The sequence below is a fragment of the Mastigoproctus giganteus genome, chromosome 9 (assembly GCF_048544385.1).
Source record: "Mastigoproctus giganteus isolate SK-2022 chromosome 9, ASM4854438v1, whole genome shotgun sequence".
Taxonomy (NCBI): domain Eukaryota; kingdom Metazoa; phylum Arthropoda; class Arachnida; order Uropygi; family Thelyphonidae; genus Mastigoproctus; species Mastigoproctus giganteus.
This window is the reverse complement of record NC_143583.1, coordinates 99,361,522-99,378,787: the sequence shown is the minus strand read 5'-3', so window position 1 is coordinate 99,378,787 and position 17,266 is coordinate 99,361,522. Positions and strand designations below refer to the sequence as shown.

Below are 17,266 nucleotides of genomic sequence, written 5' to 3'. Positions count from 1 at the left end.
AAATACAGACAATTCCAGTAGTAAAAATTCATGAGTGCTCAGCAAAGCAAAAATTGTAAATTCAATGAGATATATTTACAATTCGTCCAGAGATATTTTATTATTTGATGCACATCTTATGAAAACGAAACAAGAAAATATATTCTTTATTTCGTAACATTCTTCTATTTTCAAGAGTGATGGTATACAAAATCTGCAATCAATAATACAAGCGAGGTATATTCCACCTAAATCCATTCAGATTTGTCAATTAGAACGATTAGCTGTGATGATTGGTACGATTAAGATTTATTGCATTTTTTAATGCAAAATAATTATGTATTCGGTTTTTATTTTGGACAGACCAACGTTGGATAATAATAAAACTCAGCCATAGCAAAGTTCTTTAACCCTTCTCGGAGAGAAAAAATATAAAACTGATTTTACTTTTAAATAAACGAATTCGGTAATCAGCATGATTGTAGTAAAATGAACTTTCTATCTAACCCACATCCAGATCACACGCTGTCGCTTGTATAGATAACTTCATAGTTAAACAGTGGGTGATCTTGAATCCCTGATTCTTTTGTAGTCGCTCTCCAAACAAGGATCTACAGTTTCTGCGATCGAGCATCTTCATCACTGGCAGCAGCGAGATTTGTTATTTTTAACTCAGACGAATGAACATTCTCAAACCGCATTTCTACTCGCCTGGGTAGTATATCTGATAATAGCAGTGTTTTATTTTTCAATCACGGGTAATGCTTGAGGAGGAATTTTACCGGTAGCATTTGAGAATAGATTTTCCAGACGTTGCTTCATAAAAGAGAAAGAAATGCTAACGTCTGATTTAACTCAGAAATTGTCTGCATTTCTCAAGAGAGATCTTATTGTACATCACTCTGTAAACTAATGGCAGATATTACGAAGGCATTTTGCAAATCCCAAATGCGTTCGAAAATCTCTAACTGCACAAATTGCTCTTTCTGGAACTGTTTGTTTTAAAAGTCTTTTGTTCATTATAGGAACTAAGCTCGATGTTCTGCCCGCGTGAAGAAATATTTGTATGTTTTGGGGACCTTCAGAAAATAGCACCAGTTGATAAATTTCACCACTGTTTGGATGACGCTTTTAAATTCGAAAGTGGAGTTCATCTAGTATTGATTAGGAGTAGAACAGATTTTTTTTCGATTATTCTACTTTGATAAAGTAAAAAAAAATCACTGGAAAATGGATTTCATTATCCAGTTAATTTCAGCAGTTTATAGGCGTGTTTGTTTCGATGAGTATTGCTGGAGATGGTAGTCTCATTACTTTTAAAATTTGTTTAGTTGCATAAATAAATATGGATTTTATACCGTAATAGTTAAACTGCTACCTCTAAATCAAAGTATATTGATGGAAAACTGTGGGTAGGAACAAGGAGTCATGCGAAGAGATTATGTAATTCATGTAAAAAAATCAATGAAAATTTTACTCATCATGGACAGCATCCCAACTCGGACATTTTCCACATAGTGTGGGAGGAAGATGATTATAATTACTTTGCTGTGAGGGCCGTAGGGGTGTTCTTCGAAGTATCAAGTCAAGATGTAATCGAAAAATAAAATACTGCGAGCCATCTTTACATTTTCTTTACTTGTTTTGCAAGCTGCTGAAGTTTTACCTGGTTGAGATCCAGTGGTAACTATGTCACAACGTTCTCAAACTGGATGAATTTTGATTTTGACATTCAAAGCTGCGTCCTGGATTGCATGAACAAACACCAATGTCACAACTGATTGCCGGCTTGTCTATCTTGAAATCGTTTAAGAAAAGGCACTATCACGATATTTTTATCTATTTTATAAGTTCATTCAAACGTTTAATTAAAAAATAGCGAATTAGACTAGAAAGGTGATTTACCCCGTTATTTAGAGAAACACAGTTTTATTGACTCGTTGAACAAACTGTGTTTGTGATGTCCTGAATGAAAGAAACTAATGAACAAATAATCACCACTACCATCCAACTGTGGCAGGTAGTGTCCTTAACAAGAAAAGCGGTGGTTGTCAATCGTATGTTTCAGACCATATTGGGCTTGTACAACTTGAGTTCTTCTGTGGCCCACGAAGAACACTATTACTTAATTACAAATGTCGCAATCAATGGTACGACAGATAAACATGTATGTCTATATGCCAACCGTGCGCACTAATGCCAGAGCAATCATGAAAGTTTTAATTGCTAGAGGCATGATTAATGAATGGTAAATGAAAAAGATTTTCTAAGAATCACGCTTTCAGACTAAGTATACGTTGTCTGTTTGGGATGATGAATCGATAGAAGAAACGCATACGATACCTCTCAAACGGAATCTCCGATGGCTTGTTTTTTAACCGATTCGTCAACGTATTTTACTCTGATGAGCAGATTATGAATTTTAGTAATTTTCTGCATATGCTATATACATAAATGCGACTATGAATGTAACTACAAGAAGTTACATTCATAATCTAAATGCCTTTTTATTTTTTTTTTTTATTTGACAGTTTACATTTTAAATGGTTGCACATACGTGCAACCATTGACCACCATCTAGGTCAGTGGATCAGATGTGGTGTTTCAATCCCCAGGCCACATGGTTTTTCCCCACTAGATTTTATCGACCCCCCCCAAGCAATTGGGTGTGTTGATGGCGCTAGAATGTTTGCACACCCTTATCGGAATCAGAAATTGATTAGATGTGTCTGCCCAACTGAGAGCATTCACATGGTTCTTTTTTAAAACTTTAATTTCTCCGAAGAGATGGACAAACGATTTCTATATCTCATTTCTCGTATATATTTCACAACGTATATTTTATGATCTTTTTTTTCGCAAACATTTTTATAAAACATAAATTCTCAATTGTTATCTGTGGTGATCATCTCTTTCACCATTGACTTCGCGTAACTCTTGCTAACCAGTTTCCCTTAATTTTTCCCAGATGTCAAAAACAATGCTAGCTATGTCAGTCTCGGAGTGCTGGCTGCATGGCTTATTTTCCCAAAAACTTGAGATTTTCATCCCGTGGAACTAGAAAACCAACCTTAAAATATAGGCGGTTTACAATTTACACGGTATAATGAGCCTTAGTTGCTTTGGCGCGAACTATAGGTAATTCGCATTTATGTATATATGCTCCACTCGTAGGGCAGTGTCCTTAACAAGAAAGGTGGCGAAAGGTCTTAAGGTTTGTCGTCAGTTGTTGGTGGCCGCATTACTGCGCAGAGTTTTTATTTGAAAATTTTCTCTTATGAATTCTTTGAAGTTTACAAATTTTTCTACAAGAAAATGCTAATTTCTAATATTTGATTAATTTTTGTTTCTAATTAGGTTTCGATCCAGACATTCCCGGTTATCCTAGATATAGTATGATAGTCGACAAGAAGCGTAGTGTATATAATCTCCGAATAAGGGACGCACACCTTGAAGACGAAGGAATTTATCAGTGCCAGGTATGCATGCATATTTTTCGATGTTTATGCTGCTTTCGAGGTTGTCTTTTTTATCTTCGGAATTCATAAATGTTCTAATGAGCTCGAATATTTTCTCTACTGACAGAGACGTGACAGCGCCGAGGAAAATCTATGAATAATATTTGATCTGGAGACTCACGTACAGTTTATCGACGACAGAAGCACGAAACTTGCTCTCGATCTTAGATAAACAGCAATCATAAGCAGAGACCATAAGTCTCTTTATGAATATAAAAGCGCAATTTCATAAAGATAGTAATTCAAACCATTAAATTCTGTTGTTCGTGTTTTAGATGAGTTGTTGCACATAAATTTCATGAATTCTACATCTCATGTGAGATCGAATATTATGTCTTCAAGTACGGCAGTGATATTTTGCAGTCTTCTTCGCACAGATCATTAACTGTGGTATACAAAGGTTGAATAATGATTTTGGCAACTTTAAGAATGGGCGTATTGGGATGATAGCCAATGATTCCGAACTATGAGGAATGATTATATAGATGAAATCAAACATTTGAAATAGATAGTCAATGCTTCTAAATCTTATATGGTTACCCACGTGATAAATATCATTAATCCTTATGATACACTAGAGGCCATCTCCAATTAGGAAAGTCATGCTACACTGTTCTGCCCAGTATCTTTAGCTTATTCGTCAGTTATTTGGAAAATTTCCACCAACACTTGTCGATACTCCATTTGGATTTTGTAGATTTTGAACGGTGGAGTAGATAGCCAGGAGAGGTAGGATAAGATTTAATAGATGGTAATTATTGACGAGTTTGTTTTTTTGGAGTACATTACTCTAATTAAGAGTAATAAAGTTTTGAGATATATCTTCCTAGTAAATAAACTTTTTTTAAATGTATACAACACCTCTGTTTCCCAGAGCTGTTGTATACATTTCAACATAGGAAAACAACATCAACACAAAATAAACATCAACGTCAACAAAAAATAAACTTCAAAAAACGGAAATGACATAAAATGCTGTTTTGCCCTACAAAACTTACAAATAGTAGTTTTTCTTTGAAATAATAATACTATTTCTGGATAGCAAGATACTAATTCTTTGTAGCATTATTTATTATAGAGTAATGCATTAAAGAATTATCATCTCTCTGTCCAAAAGTAGACGAAACAACTCTCGGTTTGTACAATGGCTAGGTGGAATAATTAACATTTATTTATAACTATTTTAACTGTTCTTTATTAACTACTTATTATTAACCACATTTCTTTATAAGTATTTTTGACTATTATTTTAAACAATTTTATATACGTTTTCGTTATTCCGAGTATTTTTCATTTTCGTTAGGTGGGTCCAGCTCCAAAGAACCACCCAATTCGTACTGAAGCTCAAGTTACTGTTTTAGGTAAGAATTTGGGAACTATTATTAATGAAATTAAATTTTTATGAGCATATTAGACTACTTTAATTTACATAGAGGACTTATTTACATCTTTACAATTTTTTTTCAATTCAATCACCCGAAAATACTAAAATGAAATGCAGAGAAGTTCCACTTGTTAAAAAAAGAGTTGGACATCGGTTTCCTCATTCACGAATAACTGGTGGCACTATGGTACCAAGTTATTGTTCAGAGTTAATACTGCCATCAGTGAGCACTGGTTCAACAACGGTTCCAAAAATTTACAAAACCTTTCTGCTTGATATTGGGATAAAGAAGTAACATTTTCTATTTTGGGTTGTTTTTGCTACAATAGCAGTAATTCTACTCGTTCAATTGGGAAAATTTTCTTTACCGCTAAAGAAACTTCTCAGAGGAGAGGTATGCTCTTCAAACAACTAGTTATTTACCACTCATAAGACTAGTGTTCTATCGAGATCGCCTTCTGAAAGAAGTTGACAGATTTGAATTCTGAAAGAATTGTTTTTTAAAATACGCCCAATGCTTCTTTGGCTGACTTTTCCTTCGGCGGATGTCAGTTGTGGCACTTTTCTGAGGTTTATGACGAAATGTAGGAAACACATTTGTCAATAAATCCAAAAATAAACAATACGATTTCAATTTATTTAGACACAAAAGTTAAAATTACCAAAGTCCAACAAAAATAATCAAACTATAACATGCGGTTAATATAGTGATTTTAACTTACCTGATAATTTGAGTATCAGCTTTAAAAAGATGTATCATTTAATAAATATACATATTCAGCATCGAAACTTCATTAAAATACCGAATATATGTAGGAAACGAACGATTAAAATGCACCCTTCCCTTCTTCTACTTCAGTTACACAGAGTTAGTTTATATTATTCATAACTTCCGCAACACATTGCATCTAGAATTCTAAAATTTTAAATTGGGATCACTTTCCTTATCTCTATCGATCTGTTAATAACATAATTTATGTATTTTATCCTCTTATTGAATATCCTATTCTCTAGCAGCAGAAATGCGCATATATCCTGACAAATGCATGGCATCAACTCGTTGACTTCTTTAAAGACTCGTAGTTGAGAGGCTGTTATTCGTCTGAGTTTCAAGGCACTTTCAACTAATCCCTTAATGAAATAACAGCTGTTTGTGGCAGTTCAAAAATTTATTGAATCTCGTATCTCCTACAGTAGAAGTTAATTTTCCAGTGTCTGTACAAGGCTTCGTTATTTATTGGTCTCTGTCATAGTTCCATATCTCAATAGCTTTCCTTTTTCGTTCGTTTTCTTCTGACCAGCTATTCACTTTTCACATTTAGATATCCACATATATGTATGTGTGTGTGTACTGTCCCCAGTTTAATATCCGGACGACTATCACCGTTATCTTTATGGGTAGTATATCCGAGAGTTCCAACAAAACACGCTCGTATCGTATATATTAATATAGTTCTCCATCTCCTCCCCAGCAGTCCACTAGATATGCGTAATAGCTTTCCTTTTAGTTACTAAGAATTTTACTTGGATAAAATACCGATTTTTTCCCCTCATTTTAATATCGGCGTCTTCTCGGGGTGCATGTGATACAGGCAGCAGAAGAATGTGGCTCAGACTGCTGGTGAAACTAACCAATCGATAAACAAATTTAAAGCCGAAGTATGGTTCTTATGAGTGTGTACCTAAGTCCCGCGAATTCTTATTTTTAATTCTGTTCTAAATGGATTTATTTAGGTGTTTGAACAGAGCTACTTAAATCTTATCAGATTTTGTAAGCGGATTTGCACAAAAATCAACCCGACTTAGTATTATCGGTCAGATTATCAAAACGTGTGGGCCTAAACTCTGGGATAGGAACATATCATTTCGTTGACACTTCAAAGAACTAAGAAATAAATTCTTAGCTGATGTTTAGCCCAGTTTTTGAAATCCAATAGCGACAGTAGCTATTGGGTTTCAACAATAACAAATTACTTACTAAATGTGCCCAGACTTGTGTGGTACCGGTTGCTCTCTATGCAACAGAGATTTGGCCATCTGCCCCACCAATATACTTTCGGCAATTCTTGGAGCTTTTGCAGTCCCCCAATACGTGTAAAACCTCTGGACAACCACTTAATATCTCTACGGCTATCCTACATTAGCTGAATGGAATGAACCCACCAAATCATCGGAAACAAAAAGAGAAAGGGAAAAGCATAAACAAACAAGGGCCATCGAGATGGATCCCAGGCGGCCTTACATTAAAACAGAAATCTAAACCTTCCGTGGGAAAGGGACATCTAGGATATACTGCTTCGACTATGAAAGGGAAGATGGGCGAATGAGAGTAAGGAGGAATTTTGAGAAAATTTTGGATTGGCGGAAGGAAAGAAAAGGGAGTCTGGGAGAAGAGGCGAAAGGAAAATGAAGAAAAAAAGTGGAGAGAGGGAGCTAAGAAAATGTAGTAGAGTAGTCGAGAGTGGAGTAAGATATGAAAGGTTGTGAAGGGAACTGAGCAAACATAGTAGAAGTTTATTAGCTAGAAGTAAGAAACGAAAAGGGAGAAACCCACGAGAATGCAATTAATCTTAAGTGTCATCGGAAAATTACCCAAGGAAGAACGGTTCCAAATAAGCATCAACAGAGATCTGGAAGAAGGTATAATGTTACAGCTGAATGTAATAAAGGGACTAACCAAAGTGATGCAAGTCAACCTTAACACTTTAAGGGAAATACCCATAGAAAAGCAGTGCTTCTTTAGCATTACTAGAGAACTAGCCAAGGGAGAACAACTATGCTTAAGTATTGATACAGCATCAGGGAAAGAATTACAGTTTAGAATAAACATTTTATAGGATCTAACCGAAGGAATGAAGTCTCGTTAAGGTGCTGAAGGATGATCAGCTGGATAAAGAGTGACTCCCATAACTGTCTCACGCAGAAGAAAGAGCAGGAGAAACTGCGAAACTTCTCATTGGCTCTTTCAATGAGAAGTTTCGCAGACCGATGGGGTGTCAACAATGCCTGTAATCGCTCTGATTGTGGTGTTTAGTCTGATTTGATGAATTATGTTTTGGAGTGGGGAAAAGTTGGGGTTTTCTATAAGCTGTGAGATGTGCATTAATTTGACGCGTCTATGTTTGTATGATATCTGTTGTAGTAGCCAGTATTCATCTGAGTAAATTCTTAATCGGTGTACAATAAGGGCTATTTATAGAATGGCCAAATAATTCGAGGAAGAGCGAGACTTTTGCTGCATCCTCGAAAGCAAAACTTATTTTCTATTATGATATACCCAATGCTAGTAAGTATCCATCCCATTCCTCCCTGAACTTTCCCCAAGCTGTCGACCTCAGTAAACTGGCGGGTTTCAGTAGTCAACCGTTCATTGGCTACTACAACAGAAAGAGCTTCCTTCCTTCCTATAGTATGACACTGTAGGATTTCATAGGGAGGTAGATCTTTCCATCTCCAGACCAGATGCCTCTTATTACTGAAATATGTCATGAGAATCCCAAGTGGGACAAAAGTTCTCCCTTTCTAGGGAAAGGGAATGATGTAACCACTCATTTTGGGAAATGGATCTGCTTCAAAATATGAACTGAGTCAAAATCCTGACTGGAAAAATTACCGACAGTTTGCAGCAGACCATAATGCAACAGAATACATGCGATCATGAATGATGTGTACGTCTGTTACATCACCCTACTAGAAGTATTTGAATACCTTTTCCAATGTATTAAGCGACGGAAATCAGATGTATACAAAGAATAAACAGGTTTAAGTACTCTCTGATCATTACAATTTACAAAAAAAAAAACAAGATTGTTGTTGTTGATGGGGTTTTAAGTGCAATGGCTACTTAGGCCATATTGCACTTAGAAAAGTGGTTCATACTGCCTGTGTTGGTTCATGTACAATCAGTTAGAAATGGCTATACAGTCCTATTTGTTTTAAGAAGGAGAAGAATTCTGCGAGATTTGATTTTTCGCCTATGATATGGCTAAGTGACAAAGGTTCCTTTAAGCTTGCCAGAGAAATGAATGACACTAGTCAAGCATTATTATACAGATTACATTCCAGAAGTATGTGTTTGACTGTGAGTGGTGTATGGCAATGGTTACACTGAGGAGGGTCATTCCCTGACAGGAGGAACAAATGAGTTAAATGAGTATGGCCGATTCTAGCTCTGGCCAGAATTACTTCTTCTTGTCTGTTTGCAATGGGGCTGGAAGCCCATAATTTTGGTACAGGTTTAATTTGAAAAAGCTTATTATGAATTTGCGCTTGCCATTGTAGAGTCCATCGACCTTAACATATACTTCGGATCTTAATTTTATAATCTATGAATGGTACTAAGGAATTCGTTGGAGCTGCTCTCAATGGATGTTTGGCAGCATCATCCGCAATTTCATTTCCTGGTATTCCAGTATGGCCAGGTATCCAGCAGAAAATAACCTTTTGTTGATGCTCTCTCAGACGTATGAACTCTGTTCTAATGAGCTTTATTAGAGGGTGATTAGACGGGGAGTTGTTTTGCAAGGCTAATAAGGAACTCTGCGAGTTTGTGTATATAAGCTCTTTTGAATTGACGTATGGAAAATATGTTCTATAGCAAGGCATATAAATGTTCTATAACAAATGGCATATAATTCAGTCGTGTAACTACTGCACTCTGTTGGGAGAGATAGAGAAATGATAGTATCGGGGAGTACTACTGCTGCGCCCGTTCCACTCTCTTCGATCCATCTGTATAAATTTTAATGAAGTCATGATAACGTTGAGTATGCGCTATGTGTAGCCGTTGGATGTTAATATCTGATAGGGAGTATTTACTCCATTGTTGGAAATAAATGTCACAAGATGGCAGGCATGATGACAGACCATGGAGGGTCGGGCTCTATAGGATTTTGTAAGATTGGAGTGTGTATCCCAATCTTCTGCTAGTTGTTTTAGCTTAATACCAGCAGGCCGAATTGACTGTGGTTTGTTTCTATAGAAGGTCGTAAACTGTGGATTATAAAGTATTGAACAATTAGGATGAATCATCTGGCTTTGGATCTTGGTTGCATAGTTCAGCAGCAGCATCTTTCTCCTGATATTTAGGGGAGGTTCATGAGCTTCAACATACAAACTTTGCACTGGAGATGTTCTGAACGAAAAACGAGATAGAACTTGTTAAAACAGTTACTGTCCCAACGTTGTCCCAGAAATCTTTGAAACATTAATTTTCATATCTCAGTGTCTGCCTTTGTCCTTTTCTTCTAAAGATCTACTCTCGCCATATTTATGCACTTTATACAAATCAATATGGAAAAAATAAATAAACGAATTCCTCATTATATCTGATGTATTTGATTCTGCTCATTCTCCTTAAACTTTCTACCGATGGTTTACATGTATATTTATGTTTCTAAATTTGTCTGAACAGCTGCTCAATAATGATCATTATATTATCTTTTTCCGCTGAAAGTGACGCTTCAGTTCCTTCTAATATTTTTTAAGTCCCACGTTCTTTAGACTACATATAAATGATTTCTCGTCCGTGTTCCAATCTGCCAACATTGGGTGGCTTTTATTCTCGGGTGATTTGAAGCTTTTACAAAGTTATTAATTCATCCTCTGACAACACAGAACCTCAATTTTCTCTCCATTCTCTCGCTTTTTGGTTGAATAAGAAAAAGCTAATTCTAAATTCTTCGAATATTTCTCTCAATTTAAGATAAAAATCTATAAAAGCGTCGTCGGTCTATCAATATAAACTTTGCTGGAGGCAATTGCAAAGTATTTAAAATGATCCTGTTTTAAATGTTACAGTTATCCGTAGTAAGTTGTTACTGACAAAAGAGTTCATCACTCAAAACCACAAAATAAAAGCAGTATAAACTGCTAAGTTTCAAAAGGGATAAATTAAAAAAGCCTTGAAGTCATGATAACATAATGGACTTTTATCTTCAGTACACCAATAAAAAATCAGAAAAACATACTTTGTTGACAAAACCTATAGCACGCACCACTCGTAACTGAAAGAAAAATCATTTGTTCTGTAGTTCATAATGTGATGGTTTATTGCACAAACCTTTTGGACGCTGTGACAGCCAAAACGAGAAATTTTAAAGTGTTACAATTGACCCGGATCTTTCTTATTGTAAGACTAAGGATTCGCAAAAAGCAACAGATTCTTGGTGGAACAAATGCTCGTATATGCCCAAGCAGTAGACACCGACTGCATACAATTCATGAGTGATAAATACCACGAAGCATTCTCGCTGCATCTCCCCCTCTTTTATCGAACGCCGTTCATATCATGAATTCGTGTGGTATCATCAGGTTAACTTTTTCCACAGGCAGTTCCACGGACACTGGTCTTGAAAACTGGCACCAGCAATTCCAGATGTTATTTCAAACCAGGTCGAACACCAGCATCAACTAGCCGCTCGTGTTATATGTAATTACATCCTGCCTTTCTTGAAAATTACAACCGGCAGAAATTCATATCCACTGTCAATAAGAAACTTATTGACAGTGGACGTAGGATGGGTTGAGGAAACCCTCAACCCATTCTTTCCATCGTACAAGAATACTGCTGATTTCAGTATTCAATCAACATCAAAAAAAAAAAATGTTTAAGGGGATGCTATTAAACGAATTTGTTTTCCTTGGTTTCTTCTTACTTTCTTTTTCTTTCTGTTTGCTGTAAGAAGAAATTTACAAGAAAATAAATTACATTTTTCTTTCTGAACTTCACCCTCTTATTTTTGTTTTGTTCCATCTTACTAGTAAGATTTCTTTCCTCGCATTTTTCCATTCCAGTTGTATTTTCCCAAACATTCTGATTGGTTTGTCCTCCATCCGAGCAATTCCTATGAATACATTTGAGAGTTTTTATGCGAAAGCTTGAACTCCAGAAGAGGAAAGAAAACTTGAAAGCAAATGTTCAATCTGATTGCTGTCCGATTTAAACTCTCACTATAGGAGCAAACTACATCACCGTACTTTGTGCATTAACGTACTTTTCTTTAATATTCTCAAATTATGCCTTTTATCATCACAATTTTCCGAAATTTATATTTATTCAAAGTATCTTTTTCCATGAATTTTTTATTATGTATTTGGTTCAAAAAAATTTAAAGAAATTTAATAATTAATTATTATTATAAAATGTATTATATATTCTATAAAATCGTACGTTTATTATTATTATATAATTATAAATAATTAAATTAATAATTATAACTTTTTTCTTATGGAAAGAATGTTTAATAAATATGGATTTAGAAATTATTACTTTTATAAAATTAAACGTATTTAATATATAAAAATACAAATCAATTTTATAAACCCCATTTATAATGAAATTTATTTAACTACACTGGTCCACAAGAATCAAAAGGACCTTCAAAAATAAAAGCAAAACGCAGCTATGCAAACAAATACGATAAAGTTTCTTGTTTGCTTTCTTAATACGCATATTTTCAGATCTGACTACTCACACCACCCTAATCGCTTGAGAAAAGACGCATTTTACATCTCTGGTCACACTGATATCATACTAATCTAAGAGCCCGTACAAAAACAATGTTTTCTGACAGTGCATTGTGTTCCTTATATTGCAGACTTAAAAATTATTATGGCTCATGCAGAGAGAGAGAGAGATGTGTTAGTTAGTTTAAGCATAATACATTTCACTCCTCCCTCCCACACAGTAAATTACCTTAATTGCAGTAACAACCCTGTGCATGCACGCATGGCATCAATTTAGCACACGCGAGACATTTTCTGACATGACATATGCGCATCCGTCTAAGTGTTCTCTAAAACTTTTCCAGTTCCTCCAAAAGAAGTTGTTATCCATCACCACGTCAACGGTAGTGTAATTGAAGTGCGGGAGGCAGAACGGATATCTCTCACGTGCGTGGCCAAGAGCAGTAAACCGGCAGCCAAGCTGAAATGGTATAAAAATGGTGTTCAGCTATACGGAGGTAAGACCGCTGTGTTCGCGAGTGGTGTAGTGTTGTTGCATGTGTAATACCGCATTCTCAAACTTCGTAATATTATGTTTCATTGGACGCACTTCTAGCAGCATGCTCTGCGGAAGGAAAATGTGCCATCCCCCCCCACCACCACCACTACACTTCCCTCATCCAGCTTCGTCAAAAGAAGCTTTTCACATGACCAGTAAACTTAGAGATCTCTTATTACAGTTCCATTACGATGCACAGACAAACCCACAACATAAGATGGAAAGAAGAAGAATGTGTAGCACATAATAAGTAGGGAATCAAATAGAAAAATATAGAAGTATAAACAAACAGATGAATGGAGAGAGAGAGAGAGAGAGATGCCAGGAGCTGGAGAAAAAAATAATGGGAAAGATCACCTCTAAGATAGTTTCTTGAAGACGCTAATATTTTCATATTAGACGAATCGGTAACCTTTTCCAATTTTAATTGGAATTGGACTTCTATTGAAATATTACGCGCCATAATGACTTAAGTAATTCGTTTAATAATAGTCACACCTCGTGGGATATGTTCGGAATATTGGTGGTGCATGAACGTTTTGAAGAAACGATTTGCAGTTCCTCTCCAGTAACCTTAGATAAACGATGTTGTTCAAAAGTCCAACGAAAATACCCACTAATTGAGAAGTTTGAATTATAATTTTGAATATCTTTGACTTTCAACAATGACGATTTATTTATTTTAAGATATGGTATGATATGGCTGAGTAAAGGTTGTTTACTATTCATTTTAAATCGATATGATTAGCAATAACGAGTCCATCACGTTAGGTTTATGATTTTCGAGTGTAATACCATCTCAGAGGGTTGTTCGGTACCTGCCATCATCAGAGAAAGAGGTAAACTAACTAGTGTAATCTTTCCCAGAAGTTTGAGAATATGCTTCTGGAATTGAACCCTTCCACCATAGTCCTTATATGATTATTGGTGAATTCTGTTGATTCCCAAATACCGAAAGGTTGCTTTATCTCAGGTGATGCCGATGTGCAACCTAAAGGTGAAATATTGATTTGAATAACTCTATAAGTATTTTTAAAATTCTAGTTTGAATGTGATATAAAGATTTTAAAATTAATTTGTTTAATTGCTCGAATTAGCACAAAGGCAACTCGTGCTCCCATGCCTAATATTATGTGCGCAAAATCTACGTAATCTAAAGATGAATTTTCATAGTAGGAAGAACTTTTACGTTCTCTTTAGTTAATCCTTCGATGCTTTTCTTAGGAGAAATAACTTGAAAGAACACCCTCCACTCCGCAACTGCGTCTCTAAGATTCGAAGCCGGATTTTTCTGCTTAGAGGGAAGAAGTTGCCACCTGAAATACCCTTCAAGCTTCTACTCTGTTCTTTCTTTGGTTCATTTTGAATATCAGTAGTTTTTTTCAAAAGGCTGCGGATGCAATTTGAACTTAGAATATGATAATCTTTGGTCATCGTCATATTCTAAGTTCAAATTGCATCAGCAGCCTTTTCCTCTTACATTATTTAATCAACAGCATTTACATTTGAGATATTGATGATTTTCACCTTTTTTTCCAAAACTACCTACTATTAAAACGCGAGCACCATAAATTACGCAGATATTGATATTTTATGGTATTCGTGTTATTTAACTCTGAATTGAAGGTATCTCACTTGTTACCTCGTCACGAAACCTTTTATAGACCACAAGTCACATATGACACGTCGATTTTGTGCATAAAAAGGTACACTGCCATTGCAGGAGAAAGATTTATTTTCTACACCAGAGTAACAGTTACGATATTGATGATTTCATAATGCAAAACTTTTATTGTGTTTGGAGTACTACTGTAGTTACAAGCGATTTTAACATGGTGAGCGGATGTGACACAAGTATCGAATTCCTGTTTGGTTTCTTTTTATTATCTCGTGAAATACGAACACTCTATTCTTTTGTGCACTTCACTTCATGAATAACAATTTTAGTGGGGCTACAACATTCATGGAAGCGAGATAGTTGCACTTATGTAACCAGGCCACTCTATGCAGCAAATAACTACTCTTTGGATATGAAAAGGCAGAACAGAAAAAAACTAACTCTTGTTTACATGCAGGACGTAACGAGGATATGAGGAACAAGGAGGAAAGGTATTCAATACCCAGGTGTGCTTTGCATCGCTAAGGAGAACGAGGGTTCCTATTATTGCGCAGAGTTTGCTCGTGTCCACCACTCAGAAGATGAAATGCGGTAATGTAAAAAGGCAGAGCAAAGGAAAACCAAAAAAAAAGGAAAGATAAATAGAAAGAAACCTTAAGAGAATATATATAGAAATTAGAGCGATGAAACAGAGAGATGTATACGTTTTGTAATTTTTCTTTATTTTCATCGCTAGTGGAGTGGAATAATACCACCATTAAATGGTTTGTACTGTTAGCTGTTCACTTGTTCCAGTGTATCTAATCGACTGAGTAAATGCGAAGTATGTCACTAAAAGAAAAATTTCTTTCTCTCTCTCTCAAATTAAAAATTATTTATAAAATTAAACGCAACTTACTAAAGAAAGCAAATAGAAATACGAATTGAGTGTGTATTATTTATAACATGAATTTTTGATGTAAATTATAATAATTTTGACGTTGGCGAGCGAAAGATGAGATTTAGTTACTTCTGAAAGAAACGAACTGAAGATTGGATTAGAATTCCAAGTATGGACCACCTGTTAGGATGATAGTTATTGTGTATGAACTTTATTAGTGAATCTATTAAGTATTTAAGTGTAACTGTTGAGGACCCCATTAGCCGCTTTTATACTTCTTGTGGTGAGGCTTGCACCATAACCAGTCATGTACATGCAATGTTTTGTGTGTAAATGTTATGCTCTGCCCTGCTGTTATGTTATGTGACGGGCGCCTAGCATCTTACCAAAAGTCCCATCCGGGTATCTGGATCAGCAAACAGAGGAAGCTTCTCAAAGACATTCCTGTCTACTTTGAGGAAGAATCCAAATATCATGGACTAAATTTCACCCCATTAATAGGGAAAGATTCATCATTAACAAATATATGTACTATCAGCAGCAAGTCCAAGTTGGCTTCAACAGTTCAACAAAGAATACAAGTCCAAAAGGATAATCCACCGGAGTAGTATTCCCAAGGATCAAAAAGAAGAATCTTCAGAGGAAGTAGAAATCCAGTAGTTCTAATATATAACAATAATATTGTTACTATCTAATAGTAGTTAAACCAGTGACATTTCTTCTCCAGACCATGAATATTATACGCTCTCTCTCGAATGATTATCATAAACCACAGCTTTTCAACGATTAGCTGCATATAAACACGACAGCTTCCTCCTGCAAACTGCAAATCATCGAAGGAAATGTAAATTGTTTCTAGATACACAAATATTCTGGAGATAATGTCTTCATACACGCAAGCAGCTCTTCAGCAGGCACTTATCTGCTGGCTATTTGAATTTCTAATAGCTCTTAAACTTTTAATGATCTCATAAATATTTCAAGCATTTAAAATTAATTTAATTTATATATGCGTGTGTATATATATATATATCAAATTAACTTATAAATGTATCCAAATAACAAAAATACTTAACATAAAAATTATGTCAATTGAATAACGCCTTTCCTTATTTAACAGCAATCGGCACATTTTGCTTCTCTGGGCATATTCCCGAAGCGCGAGCCACTAGTCCGACGAGAGAATAACCAAACGTATTGATTTATCTAAATGTGTTTCAGGGTCTTCCCACACGAAGGAAGAGAACAAAAGGGATCGTCTACACTCCACTACCAGCACAATAACCCTGTACGTGATCATGGATGACAACGGTGCTAGCTATTCCTGTGAAGCAGTCCACCGTGCCCTCTCTCAAAACATGAAAGCCTCTGTCACCATCAGCGTCCTGTGTAAGCCTGTAATTATGTTCTAATGGAACTTGTAAACTATATTGATGAGGAGTTGGCGAAGTGTTAATTTTTTAGCTTTTTTTGTGGTCTGCACTGTTTTCAATCATCTCTGCCAAAGTAATGGCGTCATTGGAGCATCTTCTTATGGAGGAGAGCTCTTTTGAAAGTTGATTATCGTTTTTCCGCTATTCTTTAAGCTTTTCGGTAGAATAATCTATTCTAAATAACTGTATGATTGGGTGGGTGTACGAGGTGGTCTGATAGATAATGAATTTAGGAACTGTGTCGTGTAGATAGAATAATTGGTGATTGATTTCGTCGAGGAAGTTGCGGCTTGTAATGGAAGATTGTACTTTCTCTTATACGCTATTGATTAGACCACATCCTACGTTCGTTGCAAAAGTTACAGTCGTTATTTATTATTGTAGGGACTTTTTATGCCGTGATAAGTGTTAGAAAGGGCTTCTGTCGTAAATGTTTAAACTGAGATTTG

At 35.6% G+C, this 17,266-nt stretch overlaps 1 protein-coding gene across 5 annotated transcripts in view; it reads left to right on the top strand.

Annotated features, from left to right (window-relative positions):
• LOC150080586 (nephrin-like) overlaps nt 1-17,266 on the top strand; it is a 290,072-nt gene that overhangs the window by 169,802 nt on the left and 103,004 nt on the right. For all 5 annotated transcript variants that reach the window (XR_016547380.1, XR_016547381.1, XM_090381185.1 and 2 more), the window contains exons 3-6: nt 3,337-3,458; nt 4,801-4,858; nt 12,693-12,845; nt 16,606-16,773. Coding sequence is in view for 3 of the 5 variants with exons in the window: in XM_090381184.1 (XP_090237310.1) it covers nt 3,337-3,458; nt 4,801-4,858; nt 12,693-12,845; nt 16,606-16,773 (501 nt within the window). In the remaining 2 variants the exon portion in view is untranslated. The remainder of the gene's footprint in view (nt 1-3,336; nt 3,459-4,800; nt 4,859-12,692; nt 12,846-16,605; nt 16,774-17,266) is intronic.